Source organism: Vanacampus margaritifer, chromosome 11 (genome assembly GCF_051991255.1).
Source record: "Vanacampus margaritifer isolate UIUO_Vmar chromosome 11, RoL_Vmar_1.0, whole genome shotgun sequence".
Lineage (NCBI taxonomy): Eukaryota > Metazoa > Chordata > Actinopteri > Syngnathiformes > Syngnathidae > Vanacampus > Vanacampus margaritifer.
In genome coordinates, this window is record NC_135442.1 from 9,963,770 (window position 1) to 9,982,144 (window position 18,375).

At 38.6% G+C, this 18,375-nt stretch overlaps 1 protein-coding gene across 1 annotated transcript; it reads right to left on the bottom strand.

The window, feature by feature from the left end:
- Positions 1-5,221: 5,221 nt before the first annotated feature.
- Positions 5,222-16,431, bottom strand: chpfa (chondroitin polymerizing factor a). The gene is made up of 4 exons (XM_077580703.1): positions 15,948-16,431; positions 13,075-13,639; positions 9,868-10,050; positions 5,222-9,734 (listed from the first exon to the last, which is right to left on the bottom strand). The coding sequence occupies exons 1-4, from the start codon at positions 16,223-16,225 to the stop codon at positions 8,472-8,474; spliced, it is 2,289 nt and encodes a 762-aa protein (XP_077436829.1). The 5' UTR covers positions 16,226-16,431; the 3' UTR covers positions 5,222-8,471.
- Between the last annotated feature and the right edge of the window lie 1,944 nt (positions 16,432-18,375).

Consider the following 18,375-nt stretch of genomic DNA (forward strand, 5'->3'; position numbering starts at 1 on the left):
GTGTGCGTACTTTTAAACGTCAACATCAAGGAGTGCATTTAAATGATTAATATGAAAAAGATGATTGAGGATCAGCAACAGTATTTTTTTTTATATATATACATATATCTGATCAATGTAGGTGTGGAGCACCAGAGACAATCACTGTTAGCTTACTTAAGAGAGACGTCGGCATTCCTCTATATCCGAATTTAACAGATTGAAGTACTGGAAGTTTGTAATAAATGTTGCTGTAATCTAATTTAAGTTTATTGGAGTACTGCACATTCAAGATAAATAAGTTTTGTAATACAATTGATTTAAGTTCATTTGAAAAAAAAATACTCAAATCTCATCTTTTCCATGTAACAGTAAAGTCAACTTATATTTTTAATTTGTGTAGCAGCTTTTCACAAACCTCAAATTGTAACGAACACTTTCCTAAAAACAAAAGCTCACAAAAAAATACTTGACTTGATAAAGATTTGTGAGAAGAATTATTGTACAATTTTAACATTCTGGATTGTTGGCCCTGATCTTTTTCCAAGGTACGGAAGCCCCTTCCCGCATATAAAAAAATAAATAAATAAAAAAAGAACTGTAAAAAGCCCCTTTCTACAACGCCCTATTAGGGTCACCTAGCAAAAAAAGGGAGAGGGAGATTTTAAATTTCCATTCCTGTCAGTGACAAAAACATTTTTGTTTTTATAACCAATTTTCCTAAAAAATAAATAAATAAAGATGACTTTCACAACTACTTCACAAAATGTTTGAAGAGATTTCTGCCAGTTGGAGAAAAAAAAATGTTTTTTACCAATTTCCTAAAAAAAAAAAATTAATAATAATAAGGCTTTCACAACTACTTCCCAAAACTACTGAAGAAAAAAAACACAAGGAAACTGACAGTAAAAAAAAAAAAAGGCATTTTTTTTTTTCATTACTGACGGGAATGGGCTTCCATAGGTATGGGCTTCATACCAAGCAGATGAGGTAAAGGAGGAAATAGAGGGGGGAAACTTCTTCCCTCAGTCTCAACACATGACAATTGCTGAGTAAGATTTTTCCAAGACTTGCTTTGCTGACTTGTGATTGAGTGAAAATGCTCAAATCTGGCCCAATCGTGAGGATGTGTGCACCCGCCTAGTGTCGTAAAACTAATTTAAAGTATAGTAGATTGATGCAAAACATTTTGACAAGCAGCAATGATAACACTGATACAGATGGAGTCCTTAAAATGGAGTTTATGCTTGAGAGATCTCTTCATCACTGGGATGTTAATCGGGGTTAATAAGGATTTTTAAGTCGTTACTTACTCTTTTGCCCTCATCGCTGGACTTTACATAAAAAGCATATTGCAATCTTTTTCTTTTTAATATGAATCGCTTTTTTTCACATGATTCAATGCAACTCGGAGAGAAGTTTTCCACGTGAGGTAATAAAACTTAAAGAAACATAAACAAATTGTGTCCAATATATTTGAATAAAGATTTATATGTTCTGTATATGTGTGCTAAAATATGAATGGGTGTATAATTAGATGACGTTCATGTGCACAAAGTATTGGAGCCACACTGAAGGATACAAAAAATAATTGAAGTGCACGAGACAGCATTTTACAAAAATCAATGTCTTTAACCTCATTGTAATTCAGGCGCCACTTTCATCCAAATTTCATCTTAAATATTTCCCGGTTATTTTATTTATTTATGCATTTATTTATTTATTGTTGTTGCAAATTATTATAAGCACATTATGAAAATATTCCCTTTTTTTATTTTTTTGTATTTTTTTTTTTTTTTTTATATTCCCATTTATTATTATTTTATTGCAGAGTAATTTGAAATGTTTTTTTTAATAAAATCCTGTGTAAGATAGATAGAAGACGGCCTTTTTCTTGCCCATTACGTCAGCAAACGGCTTTCGTTTACGCACGGGATACGTCATCGCCATCACGTGAACAGGATAATGGCGTTCACCACGTTATGTTCTTATTTTCATACTTAATTGGTTTAAAAGAAAATTTAGGGAATAAGATGCCAGAGATATTTGCACTTTTACTCTTTGTGCCTAATCCAATAGTGGAAAATGAGTTATAAGTCTTCCTGAATTGGTGACCAGACAATCACAAGGCAAGTTGGGTGACATGTTTCCAAACTAACTTCACACCAGGTTTGAACAAAAATAGCATTTCTCCCTGGACAATGGATTCAATAACAAAATGGTCAAATAATTTCCCCGATAAATGTGCTTGGATCGCTTGGATATTATTTACTATGAGCTCCCGCACACCGCCATCTGTCAACTCCCCTTTCCCTGTCAAGTAATCACGGGCTGTATATGACTGTTTAATATTCATAATCATGTGTCACTTTGACATTTTCAAAAGGTTCCCAATCGCACTCTCTGATGGCATCGCACACAGGCCATGCATAACAATCCTTTCCTCTGTCATCAATAATAGTGGCCGCTGTCAGACAAGTCAGTCGCACAGGGGCCCCCGCGGTGTCGACAAGAATACGGAACCGATTGGCTTGAATGGGAATCAAGGAGCGTTCGTTGTCTCCTTTCTCGACGCCATCTATTTCCCGGACCTGTTTTCCGATTGACAAATGTGTTTTTGAATGCAGGTACGGGGCCACGTTTATGCAAGAGCTGGCGTCACGTGCGCACGTAAGCCGAGTGGTGTGCCGCCGGGCACAAAGTCAGGCCTCAGGCTCGCACCGCAGCAGACAGGACAGCATGCGGCCTGCATTCTTGGGATTCCCCGAGACCCTTAGGAGTTTACTTGGCGCTGGGCAATTCTTAGTCACACAATGGCATTTAGTGTGTGATTACACTTCAGCCAAAATAGTTATTTTAGTTCAAATCAGCCACACACCAAAAAAATGTTTAGCAGAATATTTGACATTTTCAAGAGCTCATTTAATCTTTCACATTTGTTCAAAACAATGGAATAATTGGTATTATTTAGAAAGTGATTTCTTTATAACCGCACTGTTTTAACCAGCCCTAATAATAAGTACAGCAGCAAAAAGCTGTATGAGATAAAAGATGATGTCATACTATGAATTAAGCAGCAAAATCCACCCATTTTTAACAAGGCGGCCATTTTGCCACTTTGTGCTGACTGACAATAATAACTGTCTGCATTTGGTCATGTGATATCCACAACCTGAGCCCTGAGCGACTGTGATGTCATTTTAAGTCGACAACAAAGGGCAAAATAGCCGCCCACTGAGATGAATAAAAACAGGTGGATTTTGCACACTGATCTGAATATATGACTGGATAGCCGATAGCTTATACACGCCCGTCCGTGCGAGCCGTTGAAGCGACAGGGCGGCCATCTTGCTCCTCCCATCTCGCAGCAGACTACTGTATAAACTATCCAATATATACGTACAGATTAGACACATACAACTCGTAGGCAGTTAGTATAGGGCCCGTGGCGGGGTGGTCACTATTTTTTTTTAACAAGTAATAAAAAATAAAAAATATTAACAAGTGGACAGTATGTGCCGCTTTGAAAACCCCTTTTTCTTTTTTATCGCTCAGTTCTTTAGGTCCCAATATTAGATTTGGCAGAGGCATCTTTTGTTGAATTACAGTTATAATTCTTTCATTTTTAAAAATCTACACGTTTCCTCCTGTAAACATCATTTAGCATATAATTTCTAGATGTATTTAAAGCAAGTTGTGAAATGTCTGAATTCCTCTTGTTTATGGTTAACAAATTAAAAGATCATAAATCATGCTGCTTTTGCTAAGTACTGTCTCAAATGTTCTCCAATTTCGATACTGTAAATGTAAAGGATCGTATGCTGAGAAATGTTTCTTGGGAGGAGCAATATGGCTGCCCCGCGGCTTCAAAAGTCTTGGCCGATCGGCTATCCGGTCATATATTCAGATCAGTGATTTTGCTGCTTCATTCATGTTCCACAAATGCAAAATTAATCAGGACACAATTTTTGGGGAGTAGTGTTGCTGTATAGAACATATTGTAAAGACATTTTTGGGGTTGACTTTAATGGACTAAATGTTTGTCAAAAAGTGGACATGACAGAAAAAAAAATCAGCAAATCAAAAATCACTCAGCTTTCTTCAATGATTAATTTGATGTCAAATTTAAAATTACATTTTATTTTACTTTGAATCTTTGTGGTTTTGAATGTTACATTAGAAATGTTTTTGACATGTGAGTGCAAGTCTAATTACCCGTACAACTTGGAAGAGAGCCATTATACATGTAATGAATGGTCGCAAGCCTAAATACATTTAAAATGTTAGCAAGGTGTTATGATTGGTGTCCTGTCTGACTTGTATGGTTTTGTTCGCACCTGTACTCGTCATCCTGTTCCCTTGTGTCATCCAATCATCTCCCCCAGCCACTTGTGTCTTGTCCAGGTGTCTCTCGTTGTCTCGTCGGTTGGCTTGTATTTAGTTCGCTGGTTTTGTTCAGTCTTTGTTGGATCATTGTCACTGTCACCACTGTTGTTTTTGTTGTTTCTTTGATTTTTGGTCTTTTCAGATCTTTGTTGGTTTTGTTTACCCAGTACCCTTGTTAGTGTTTTTGTTAAATAAATCATGTTCAGTTTAACACGCATCCCTGCCGTGGTTCTCCTGCATTAAGGTCCTCCACTCCGCAAACCGTGACACAAGGTGCCACACACACAGTAGTTGGGTTTTAGCATCAAATTATTTGATGACTTCCTGACAAATATTCTCTTAAATGTCAAAACGCGTGACTTTTCAACACAACCTTGACATGAACCCAAACTGTCAGGGAAATCTAAATCAGTTCCTCGATCATTTGATGCAAATATGGCCTCTGTGCGGGAGGAGAAAGTGCATAAAACCAAGTAGAAAATCATGGCTTACAATTAAGTCCCAGCTGCTCTGTAATTATGTGGTTTTACGACATGCCTCGGGGGAGTACATACGGACCCTTGACATAACTAAAACTGTAATTACGTATGCAATATTTTCCCTGCTTTTACCTAAACCAGACGAAAACTGCTTCAGGTCCAACATGGACAGGAATGCTAATGGTAAAGAACATGTCAAGAAACCCAATAAAAGGAATTCTGCTCGAAATATTTATCAGATTTCATATTGCTCACAAGTGCTACTGAGAGTATTGCAAATGGTAACACGCTCTTCTGCTGACACCTAAAGGACAAACTTAATTTTACAATTTAGAAACAAACAAGAAGGTGTTTAAAAAAATATATCAACTCTAACATCTTCATAACACATTTTATTTAATTAAAAATCGCATTTCACATTTGATTGGTAATTACAGCAACAATTGAAAAACGTTGAGCATCAACTAGTCTTGCTTCACTTGCTTTGGTTAAATTAGTACCAGTATCCATCAAACACATTTGGGTCCATGATCATAGATGGCAAAAACATATGTAGTAAAAAAAAAAAAAAAAAAGTACTTAAATACTGTTTGACTATTGCTTCATCGAAAACAAATATTTAAATGGTCATCAAGGCCAAATGCCACAATAAAAAGAAAAAAGTAACAGCAAGGGTGTTCATCAGATAACATTGGGTGACGTGTGGAATTAAAAAGGCCTTACAAAGTGTCTACACAATTAGTGCGTTGTTATAAAACAGTCTACAGCATAGTTCAACATTGTCCTACTTTGCTGGCTTTGGTGAACACACACAAATCACACAAAAGTATTTTTCTTGTAGCCAAAATTCACAGTGGTTTTTGGAAGGTTAACAATTATTGGTTCATTGTTTCATACTCTTCGTAGAAAAACATTCAGCAGAGCATTGTCTTGGCAAAAAAAAACCAACTGTTCTTATAAAAAAAAATTAAAAAAATCACACAGTTGAGTGACAGCAAGAAGACGGTCTGTGATTTAGAATAGTTACAAAAATACAGCAAAACGGTTTTAAACATTTAAAAAAAAAAAAATCAACCTAAAGTGTAGGATCGATGACGTTTCATCATATCAACGACAATTAGGAATCAAGTACACAAATTTAGTGTGGTTGAAAAATGACTTACATATGTTACTGAACCCTACACATGAGTCCTTTAATATTTCCATTACCATCATTTCCAGCTCAGTGCTGCTTTTATCATTGAATCATTGTGTGAATCACAGTAAGAAAAAGAAAGAAAGAAAAAAAATCTGTGCTTTTATTCCTCGCTCTTGGCCTTCTTGGAGCATTTCCTGCCTTAAAAGCCGTCTTCAATTCTCATTGGACGATCTCCAGAAGCATGCCGAGGGGCATCAACATGGCACAGATCAAACCCTTGCATTTAGCGCAATCTTGCCAAACATGGATTACTTTTAATCCCTTGTACCTAACTGTTTGATTCCATGTCTGTGTGAGAACACACACACACACACACATGCACACACGCGCGCACACAAAAGTACCATATATAGTATTGTCAAGTAAACGCCATCCGGTAGTTCAACAGTGGCGTTAGCAGCAATATTGCACTTCTTCAGTAACCTTTTTTTTTTTTTTTTTTTTTTAAACATTCCTACGACTATTTCTACCATTTCAGTAAAACTGTTCTATTAAAGCTTTTGCACTTGGCTTTAAATGTAAATAGAACAAAAGAAAACAAAGAGGACAATGAATAGTGGGATTTAAATTGGAGCCGTTTAAAACCTTTGCAAGTTGAAAGATTAGCTCTTACAGACCACACAAACGCAAAACCGACAAACATTGTTCCCACCACAATTTCTACCGTGTCCTTTTCCTGCGACTTTTCATAGTTCTCACATCTTTCGTAATATAGAGTCGAGAATTCAAGAACTCAAATGCACACACGTCTCCTTATATCAAAGACTGCCAGGAAATACTCCAGTCCGTGGTTTGAGGCACGTACACAACTTGTGGAAAGGCGCTTGCTTGCTCCCAACTGGGCCTCCTAAAGCAATTTGTCACGCAACATCGCGACAAACATTGGCTAAGCGCGGCGTATCGAACCTAAAGACTGGCGCAAAACAGCAATATCAGCACCTGACTTCAAATACTATCATGCAACATAAATACGACTTTACGAAAGAACCGTCTGATGCAAATCAGTTTCAAGGCACAATTACAGCAATTTTGTTTGAATAGGCTCACATCTGGGACATCGTGAACGGGCACACAACCTGCGGGTGCGCATTTCGATGCATATCTACAGACGTTCCATTATATCATGCAAATGAACACATTTCATGAACCAAAGTTCATGTTTTTTGGTCAGTGAGGGTGTAGGGAACACCAAGTGAAAACCAGAGCAGGCATATGAAGAACACGCCAACTCCAAACACAAAACAGGCTGAAACCCAAGACACTCTTCTGTAACAGTGCAAACCACTTTTACACAGTAAATTAAAAAAATATAAAAATACTTTGAAAAAGACTATATTTGGTCTTAGTCTAAACTTTACACCCGGAAGAGAGTCAAATATATATAATTTAAAAACTATTTTTAAAATCAACACTCTCATCTCCCAACCTGAAGGTTCTGTGATCGTTCCTAAACTTTTGAGTGAGTTTTAAAAAACAAAAAACTCTCTTCCACTCTAGTTTAGACTGAGACCGAATACAGTCTTTTCATTTACTGCGTAAATATCTTAGGTTAACTTGGACTGACCGACATGAAAACTCGAGAAAAAGCAAACCAGGCTCTGCCCATCACAAACAATTGCAGACTGCCCCCTAGTGCAAAACCAAGATCCGAGATAAAGAAGACCCTGGTTAATATTGAAACATACACGAGTAGAGAAAGAGGTTTGTTGTGCGACTGTGGAGCCGATTTGGCACCTGCCAGTACCCGATCGTGAAAAACTGGATGGACTACCTGCACTTCTGGAACGTAGTGGTTAAAAATCACTTATTGCAAAATGACAATGGTAGGCAAGTCCTTTGATTTTTGGGTACTCGTTTGCCTCACTTCCGAGCAACGTGATCGAACGCCACTGAACTGTCACGTAGTTTGTCACAGCTGGCAACTGTTTTTTTTGCAATGGCGGGGGAACAGCATAAAAAAATTTGTTTTGTATCTTTTGATCTTGGAAGTTTCCCTTGCAGTCTATACATTGGTTTGATATTGCGCGACTACATTCTCTATTTAATGTGTGCCTGCGGCAGTCGATGTTTTGTTGCTAACAGCCTCTGAAAACACTTTCTCATTCCGTCCCATCCTTTGTGTTAGCATTAAATTGCTACAGTGGCCAAAGAAATCCACTACTTCTTTGACAATCGCATGTCTTTCAATTCAATAATATTAAAATATTTTTGAACACTAAGAATGAGTGGCCAATACAATTTGCTCACAGTTCAGCCGCGTTGGGCCGCGTTGCTCGTTGCGCGGCGTTGTAAACAAGATGAATTCAGAACAGCAATGCATTCATTTTCGCCAGCTGGTTCCACGCCCTAAAAATAGACTACAATGTGTGTGAAGAGGAAACCCGGCTTTTCATGTCACATGCAGGCCGCGGACGTTTGGCCGTTTGCTCTCAAGTGCTATTTCCTTGCTCGTTTTCAAACAGCAGCATCGCGAGTTGGGAGCGAGAAGCGACCCCTTCCAAGTTGCTCTGAACACACCTGTGGTAGACGTCCTCGCTGAGCCGCGGGTTGCAGGTTTGGTAGCGGTAGTCCTGGTGTAACGCCGGCTCTGCCGCCCTGAATACGTGCAGGCCGGAGTATTTTACGAACATGTCATAAATGTCCAGGGTCTCCAGGATGTCCTCGTTCTCTTGGACGTCTGCGACCATTTTGGTGCGGGTCGCCATGTAGTCTGCGTTGTAAAAACAAGCTTCGTCGAATGACCGGCGGTCAAAATGTCCCGATTCCTTGAGCAGGTCGATTGTGGCCGGACGCGGCTGGCTGTGGTAGGCCACGTCGGGGTTGTAATTCTGGAAATGGATGGGGAAGAACACTTGCCAGTTGTTAATGGAATTCATGCGGCAGCGGTTGACAAACTCGGAGTTGACGTTGGTGTTGACGCTAGCTAGGAGGAAGAGCGTGTCAACCGGGTGCTTCTTTGAGATGATATCCATCAATTTGATCTGAGACGGCGTTTCCGTCTTGACGCTTATCCAAGGGATTTTCACCGTAGGGTATTTGCGCTCGTAGAGGTTTATCTGAGTCTTAACGCCGGCGAAGATATCATTCTGGTTAACTTGCTGCGCTTCCACTGGATCGTAAATGAACAGAAACGTCAGGATGATGTTTTCACTCGTTTCAAAGGCGTTAGCGGCAAAGACTTTTAAGAAACGCTCAACGTGGTCCCGCTCCAACGCGGTCGTCGGTATAATGGCATGAACCCTCGTACCTTCTGTGACATAGGGCATGGGAATTATCTCTATCTGGCTCAAGGGTCGGAGCAGATGAACGCGCTTGCTGATGGAATGACTGTGACCTTTTTGGCTGACCGCCTCGAGCTGTAAATCCAAGGTGTACTCCATGCCCCGGGTTGGGTCGAAGCGCCTGTAGCCGTTAATCAGACGCTGCTTCTTCAGGTGCAAAATTGGATTGTACTTCTTGTTCAGCTCTCCGATAGCGACGTCAATGACATCAGCCACATCCATGCGGTCAATGCCATGCAGATCGCACTTAGGGGACCCGTCGACGCATGAATAAATATCATCTTCTGTAAAGTAGTCCCATTTTATAACTTCATGGCGAGACTTTGGTTCAAAAGGTGGGCTGATTCCTATCGGCCACTGGGCACTTCGGTTACCGTCAAAGGCGTCCGCGCTGACATTTTTTATTTCTGCCTGTGGATGGACAAGTAGAATCATCACACATTTCATGTGACTGTGACTGTGCCAGTGCGACAACTTGAGCACAAGTTTTCTGGATCTAGCTCAGAGAGAACGGGTGATTTGTGACACTTGAAAATCAGCTTACCTGGATTTTAGCAATCTCGTCGTAAGTCTTCTGCAGTTCAATCTCGGTGAAGTGTTTGTGCAGCCGGTACATCTCTTCAGGGTCAGACACTGGATGGACAGTCAGGGCTCTTCTAAACTGCTCACTCTGCTCTTTGCTTGGATCGGAGTTTTTGCCCAACTGATAATGGTGGTAATGGAGCCCCTGAAGTAGAAAGAAGAGAAGCTAATATTCAGCATGGCAGAAACAGCTTTTAAATAGAAAGGAAATCTTGTTTGTTTTATACAGGTATCAACAAATCTAACAGAATGCTTTTAAATATCGTTTTTAACACAATTTAAAACTAATTACTGTATATACACAGATGGGCATACATACATACATTTATATATTAAAGCTGTCAGTTGATTACGATTTTTGATCATAATTAATCGCATGAATTCCATAATATTTTTTCACGTTTTTTATGGTCTTATTAACATAAAAGTGGACAAAAATGGTTACAAAACACAACTGGGATTGAATATTTTTAAGTTCATTGATACAGTAATTTTATTGTCAGTAATTCATAACATTATTTGAAGTTGAAAAGACTAAAAAGTTTTTTAAAAAAACTGTGAAATATTGAGTCATAGATTTGTGCCACTTGATGGCATTACTGTTTCATGTTGGACATTGGTGACAGAAGCAGCACAATTCAGAGCAATCGGTAATTGGAACATTAAGCAACTCGTGAACTCCGGGCCATTTTGTTCATTGTAAATTACAACTAGTCACCAGTCCCCACAAAAAAAATTGTATCACATGTAGTATTGCTAAATTGTGTGTAGTGTTTTGCATAATGCTGTATGCAAAATAAAGCATGAACAACAATGTTCCTACATCAGTTTTATTTAAATTCTGAATGCCTCTGAACATCGTATTTAATGCTTTTATTTCAGTCAAATCCATGTAATGACTTTTAATCATTTTTAATGACCAGCGGAAACTCTGTTATATTTTAAATAATTAAATAATATTAAGCTACAGTGAAAAGCAGCACGAAGGATGAATTTGGAATTGAATGGGGTTAGGATTAAGTAAACCAAATAACAGCAAACGAAAATGATGTCATTTAGGATGTACAGTAAACAAAGTAACCACCTAAAGAGCTTGAGTGATTGAGTGAATCCAATTTATCAAGCTATTAAAAGAGTTAAGAATTAAGACTGCTGAACGGGACAGGAAGGTCACTCCCTGTCGAGACATGACCAATTTTTGTCTGAGAATATAAATTAATGTTCTCTTCCCACGTCTCTATTTCTTTCATTGTGTGAGCCTCTATGGAAGTTCCAATTGTTTTTCTTTCCATAAATTTTGGTTTGCCTTGACTCAATGGACTCTCTTTTTTTTTTTTTTAAGTATAGGAATATTTATATTCTGTCTAGTAGTCATAGTACCCGCACAGCTATGGAAGAATATGGGTTAGCTTTTGGGACACCACGCCTGGCAGTACTTTATAATCTTGTAACAGTTTTCCGAATGCTCCAGGATGATTGATGAAGAAAATCCCAAACCAGCTGATGCCAAAATGGAATAGGTATGATGGCATGTCGTTTCTAACATCACTGACAACATTTAACTCATCCAACTTCAAGCCCGTCTGAACTTCAACACCAATGATGTTACAATGACATAGTTTGAACAACGGGAGATTTACAATGTTCTCTGCTTTTCTCGATTTCTTTCCCCTTTACAGCAGACACTGACACAATTTGGGGAAAAAAAGAAAAAAGAAAGAGTATTAGCAACCCACTCTGTAATACAAGTACCACCGCTAGAATGATGCCCCTAACGACCAGCACAATGTGTAAAATGTTAAATAAAACTTTCAAGAAGTCATTTAGTTAAATGTACCATTTCAAACTTTTCACAAAAATACAGCATTTAACATTTGGGAATTACACCTCACAAGAAACAACAAAGGCCTAAAAAACAATCAAAAAAAAAACCCACAGAAGACAGCTAAAGTGGATGATTACAAAATCATCCTTTCTTTGCAAAGCAAAACAACACTTCGTGGCATAAACAGAAGTCGAGAATAAAAAGGAGTAGAATGTAGGTAGCTGTATCCTTGTCAAAATCTACAATCTAGGGACACCTTCATAAATGGAAAGAATTTTCACATCAAGATGACAACCGCTGATAACATTCACATCACAGACAGATTAGATTTAACCGAAAAATGCAGATAAACTCTGGTGTTCAAGAATCTGATTTTATATGGGCAGATGAAACCAAAGTCAACTATCCATGCCAAGAGAAAAGCACGGAGAAGGACAGGAACAGCTTAGGATCCAAATCATACCACATCATGCGAGGTGTATGGGACATCACCATTTACACCCCCAAAATTTCTTGACAATAATATGTTCTATGCAGTCTAAATACAGTATTTTGGTTAATATTGCATTAGCGGAAAATCCAGCAGTTTTATCAATATCAGAAGGCGGCCATTTTGCCACTTGCTGTCAAGTGAAAATGACATCAAAGTTGCTCAGGTCTCAGGTAACGACCAATCACAGCTCACCTGTTTTCTGAAGCGGAGCTGTGATTGGTTCTTACCTGAGACCTGAGCAACTGTGATGTCATCTTCATTTGACAGCAAGTGGCAAAATGGCCGCCCCCTGAGATGGACAAAAACGGCTGGCTTTTGCTGCATAACTCATACACAAATTTAATATTAATCAGAATGTCATGTTTAGACTAGCGAGGTCACCTATAACAAATTTTTGTCAAGAAATGTTTAAGGTTGACTTCCCCTTCAAATTTACCGAAGTACTTACAGAACTGATAAAATGACGCTTCACAGTGCATAGGAAAAAATACTTTCCGCCTAACTTTTGCATGTTGTGAAATGCCTTAAGTGGAGTTCACTGCCAATAGAGAGCGCTCTCAAATTTCTGCTTGCAAAAAAAAAAAAAAAAGACAAATGACTGATCTTGAAAAACTGTAAACGGGTTACTGGTACAAAAATCAAGTGAATAACTTTTGAATGCAAAACATTGCAATGTCCTTCTATCGTCAAGTCGGTGGTCTGATCTCAACCATAAAATGTGTTTTTCCCCCTCTAAATGAAGACTGAAAGTGAAAATACCCACAAAGGACTACACTTGTAACATGTCTTGTCCAATGTGATAAGTCTAAAGACCACATCTTAAAAAACATACCTGAAAACCTGTAACCTACCTGAAAGTCACTGACACAGTTCGTAGCCGTGTAATCAATGATGCATCTCCCGAGCCACTCGTCAGGCCTGGCGCTCAAAATGTCGTTCCTGCAATTCTCCAGGAAGGGTTGAAGTCGAAGCAGCAAGGTTCGAGACAGGATGTACCCAAACCCTCCGTAACAGTAGCTGCCTTCCATCTCGCCGCCTATAAACTCCTCTGGACTGCCCATGTAAACTTCTTGATTCATACTCAGGTGATCCACAAGATCTTTGATCCTGTCGGCTTCTGTGTAGACGTCATCTTGGACGAAGTAAAACCAGTCGTACTCGTTGATATAATGGTCGAAAATGTACTTCATGGTCTGAAACATGTTCCAGATGAGTCTTTCGTCTCCGTGCGAGACTACAAGCATGCCGTGGGGGGCTTTGCGGTTGTGTGTGCCGGTGAAGAAGACCACGGTGTCCAGATGATGGCTGATGGTGCGATTGACAGCTACGCCCAAGGTGTTAATGGTGTTTTTGGACGTCAGGACTCCAACAAACAGACGCTCGCGAATCCCCAATTCCGTACTTATATATTTGGCCCTGAAAGAGACACCGAAACAACAGGTTCAAAAATCCAATCTCACCTGTTTTCTGGGTTCGGTAATTTGTGGCTAAGGGCACTTTCACATAAATTCCAGTCAAGAAATAACTCTGCCCTAAGATTGCTTAAAATAGGTCAATTCTTTTTCCACCAACGCAGAGTACCATTTTTAGACTAGTAGATATTATTTCAAAGAACATTTCTGACTTAACTTCTACTTGAAGTGATTACGCCTTAGGCCTATGGTAGCATATATTCCATGATGCGAGCTTCTTTAGTTGTCTCAAATAAGTAACATGACTACTAAAGACCAAGTAATTGCAACGTGTTTATTTTTAAACCTGTGATTACAGATGATTAATGTACATTTGGCAACAGACAGTAATCTTCAGATGAATCATTGACTTATTCATTCATAAATTCTTTGAAACAAAACTTCATTCAAAGATGATATATTTTTAACAAATAAGACCCTCTTAAAGTCACAACAACCACAAACTAAAAGCTATTTTAGAAAGTAAACATCTGTGCGGCACAACTCGACAAAACCCAACTCTGTTGGAAAGCATTTCCTTTTTTAAATGAAACTTAGGGATTCAATATTTAAGTCTCTTGGGGGGGAGGACTAATATTTAAACAGGGACAGATTCCAGGAAAATGTGGACATATTTGAATATGTCAGCTCAGCATATGTACTGCATGTCATTTAAGAGCTTCCTCACTGGAATGAGTGAGTGTTCTGTATGAACTATCGGTAATGTAGGGTGGTGGTGCAAATTAAAAAAAAATATTTATAGACTGTAGAACACGGTGTTTATGGGATGATGAAGTAACCCTTTTTTCTGTAAATCAAAAGGAAGGAAATAGAATAGAAGTAGAAATCTAATTAAATTGTCAATAAATTGTCCATCTGTTGTCTATGATTTTCTTCATTCGGATTGTGGATAAGCCGGGGCCTATTCCAGATGTCTTTGGGCGAAGGCGGGGTAGAGAATGTATCCTTTGTATTCCTTTTCCATAGAAAAGGAACAGACTTTGTTGCGAAAATGATATGAGCGTGGCACACCTGAACTTATCTGTAAGGTAACAGCAAACGTTACATTGACTTGCAGCAAAATTCTTAGAGATATGTTTTTGTTTTTAGCATGAAATTTGTTTTTTTTAGGGTTTTTTTCTTTTAACAGTGATTTTGTGTGAAACTGATGCAACGTTCTTTTTTTTATTTCTTTTTTTTATTACATTCTGTGTTTCCAATTACGAACTATTCTGTGAATGCACATACTAAACTTGCAGGGTTCAATACTTCCAATTTTAGAACCACTAACTTGAGCCTTCAATGAACTCAACATGCACAGAGAGAACATGCCTACACCACAAAGGAAGGGCCGTGCCATGATTCGAACCCGGGACCTCTCAATTGTAGGTAGAAATGCAAACCACAACTGCACCATGCATGCCAGAAAATAAACAAATAGTGTACCATTGCCAACAATTGTTCTGTCAAACAACACTGAACAGGGACATGTTGACATTTTGATACAACTGTATTTGATTTAGAGCAGGGATGGGCAGAGAAGGGGCCAATTTTGGCCCACTGCATTCTTTACTCCGGTCCACAGCAGTTATATAATCAAGAGGTCTGTAATATTTGTTGCATTCATTTAGCAGGTTAATTAAAATTGATTTATCAGTCATTTGTCTGATTCAATTATGAGTCAATTGATGTATTGTAACAAAAATAAAAACTACTAGTAAAGTGAATGTAGTTTGTTGTCTTGTATAACAAATCTTTTTTAAGACAATAAGCTTTGTATTTTTTAACGTTTTACTAGTTTCTGCGTTCGCTGCCGCCTTCCTCAGACATTGACATTATTGAATAAATGAATGTACATTTAACGTTTAAAAAAAATAATTTTATTTTAGATTTGGGTGGGTAATTATAAACAAAACTTCTTCTTTTTTTTTTATGCCCTGCAATTGGTTGGCAACCAGGCCAGGGTGTACTCACCATGTGTCACCAAAAGTCAGCTGGGACGACCCTAAAGGCTTCGTTTTGAAAATGACTGAATGGGCGGAAAATAATTTATATACACATAATAACAATACGTTTTTTTTAAGATGATAGATAAAGCTTTAAACACTATATGTATATGTATACAGTATAAAGTGCAGTAAAATAATGTTTTGGTCACCCCCTGCTTACTGTATTATTATGTACCTAATGTGACTGTATCTATCATTTTGTACATATTGACATACCGAGACGTGTGTGTTGCTGTGCAATAAAGTTGTAGTCACCATACATACCTGAAAACTTTCTTAGGGGTACTCGGCTCGACTTGTTTATACGGCACAATTCTTGGTTCGAAATCCGCATCCAACTCCGCGTCGTTGACGACTGAAATGGAATTGGGCTTTCGGGCTCCTTTGGGCTGTTCATCACGACCCAGAGGAGCACCCTGCTCCGCATAACACGCTTCTTCTGTCCAGTTTACACTGAGTAAACTCAAGGTGAATCCTAAAGAAATGCCGATTACCACCGGGCCCATCGACCGCAGGGCAGAAAGGAGGGCTGGAAATCTCATGTTGGCGAGTCGGCTCCTCTACCGGAGCGTCCCGGTGCGTTTTTTTAAGGAGCCTCCAGGGTGTTGTTGGTTGCAGAAAAGCTACAAGTCAACTACATAAACTTGTTTCTTCATCTAACTTCTGGGAAAGAAACTTCTTCCTTTTGAAAAATTGCGTGAGCCTCTTACGTGTCAGGACCGCTGCTTACATAGCTCCGCCCCCTCGGACGTAAGCGTGACAAACCCGGACGCAGCCAGGCGGGCGGGTCTAGTTCCTGTTGGTGGCCGTGCGCGAAAAGCTGCGCGGAGGAATATAGTTCACCTGCGTTGTTAGTGACGTCCACGTACAATCCCCAGTCATGAATGGTCAGCAGGGTTGGCATGCTTCGTTATAATCTTGTTTGGTCCATTGAGGATGCCACAGTGCAGTTTCAATATATACACTAAAAGTGAAATGATTTTTATTGTATTATTTTTTATTAATTCCAATATATTGTAATAAAATACAACCTAGTTTATTTTACTGAATTAATGATAGATTTTAATTATGCATTATTTACAGACAGTAAATCAATTAACCAATCCACAGTATGACTAGCTGGCAATAATCCAAATAGCTCCACAAGACAAAATGTCCATCCTAATTAAATGTGCTTGAGTACATTTTCTTTGGATACACTGAGTTTTCTATTTTGAAGATGATATGAGCTGTAAATGTGCACAACTTAAAACTGTGATTATTGTCCCACGGGAAAGTGTGTCTTCAGAGATCATCAGGTGTGCCACGGCAAGGTATCCAATTTTAATTAATTGGATTTTTTTTTATTTACAAGGTACACATAATTCATATTTGTTCAGCTACAGTATGTCACAACCTATTGTGACAGGAAAAAACAATTAAATGATCTTCCACTAGATGGCAGAGGGTACAACTAACATGGACATGGTGCCCTGCTCTAGACCACCAAATAGCCCCCAAGAACCACGAGTAGTCAGTGGTCTTGGATTTTTTTTTTACAAAAATGCTCCTATTTAGTTGGTAAAATGCATGCTCTATGGAGTTTGAAACTGGGAGTGGACTTGACCAGTTAAAAACCCACGTGTTGCCTGTGATTAAAGTGCACAAATACATAAAACACATTTTAAAAAATCAACATGTATTCAATTTTATTTCTAGAGCACTTTACCAACAACCACAGCAATAACAAATATGATCTTTAAATAGATACATAAAGTATATTTTTTTCTAATTAAGGCGGGGGGTAGAACGAACATAAATTATACAAAAGAGTACAATGCAAAGACGACTATTTAGACCAAACCCAGAATCAAAAACGTCAACAACTTCTCTTGCATGCTGGCTCCAGATTGGGTATAATTCTATTAAATTTGAAATTCCTCCTTCCTGGTAATGGAATGGTAAAACTGTAACATCACATGACAGCAATTCGTGATGCTGGATGAGCTCTTTTTATTTGTATGACATTTGCTGTAATATAGTTGTTACTCACTGTATATACTAATTGGAGATTCATAATGTTTATAATGGTAGGAGGGGTGGATCTTTGTTCATTGAATGAAACAAATAATTCCACTCTGGCTGGCAACCAGTTCAGGGTGTACCCCGCCTACTGCCCGAAGCCAGCTGGGATAGGCTCCAGCACCCCCCGCGACCCTTGTGAGGAAAAGCGGCCAAGAAAATGGATGGATGGATGGATGTCAAAAGGTCTTGAGCTGCCATCTGGTGGCCATATACGTAAAAGACAAAGGCTTGGTCCGAATGCAGAAAACGGTAGGTGAGAGCTGCGTAACTAAAGGTTATTATTACTACATATGTAAATTATACTGTACAATAAATGCATGCAATAATTAACATGTGCATTTTTAGTATAAATACCTTAAAGTTTTAAACCTCTTGGTGGTTGTCTTTTAAGAGGGTGTATATATAAAGCAAACGTTAGGAACGAAATTATAATGTTAATGACTAATTAAAAGGTTTTGTGTTTAAGTGTACGATATGTGATGTCAATTTTGGTGTAACTATTTATAACGTGACGTGTAGTCCTGTTGGTGTTGCCGTAGTGAGAAGAGAAGCTGCCGGCGACCATCTTGCGTTGCCACAAGCTCAGCGCGCCTAACTTGAAGTCGAATACAGTAATATACTGTATTTG

Excerpts from the sequence above, each read along its gene's own strand:
- chpfa (XM_077580703.1), bottom strand. The coding sequence starts at position 16,225 with ATGAGATTTCCAGCCCTCCTTTCTGCCCTGCGGTCGATGGGCCCGGTG. Across the intron at positions 13,640-15,947 it reads ACCCCTAAGAAAGTTTTCAG|GGCCAAATATATAAGTACGG; the intron begins GTATGTATGGTG and ends TGTCTCTTTCAG. Across the intron at positions 9,735-9,867 it reads ACGAGATTGCTAAAATCCAG|GCAGAAATAAAAAATGTCAG; the intron begins GTAAGCTGATTT and ends GTCCATCCACAG.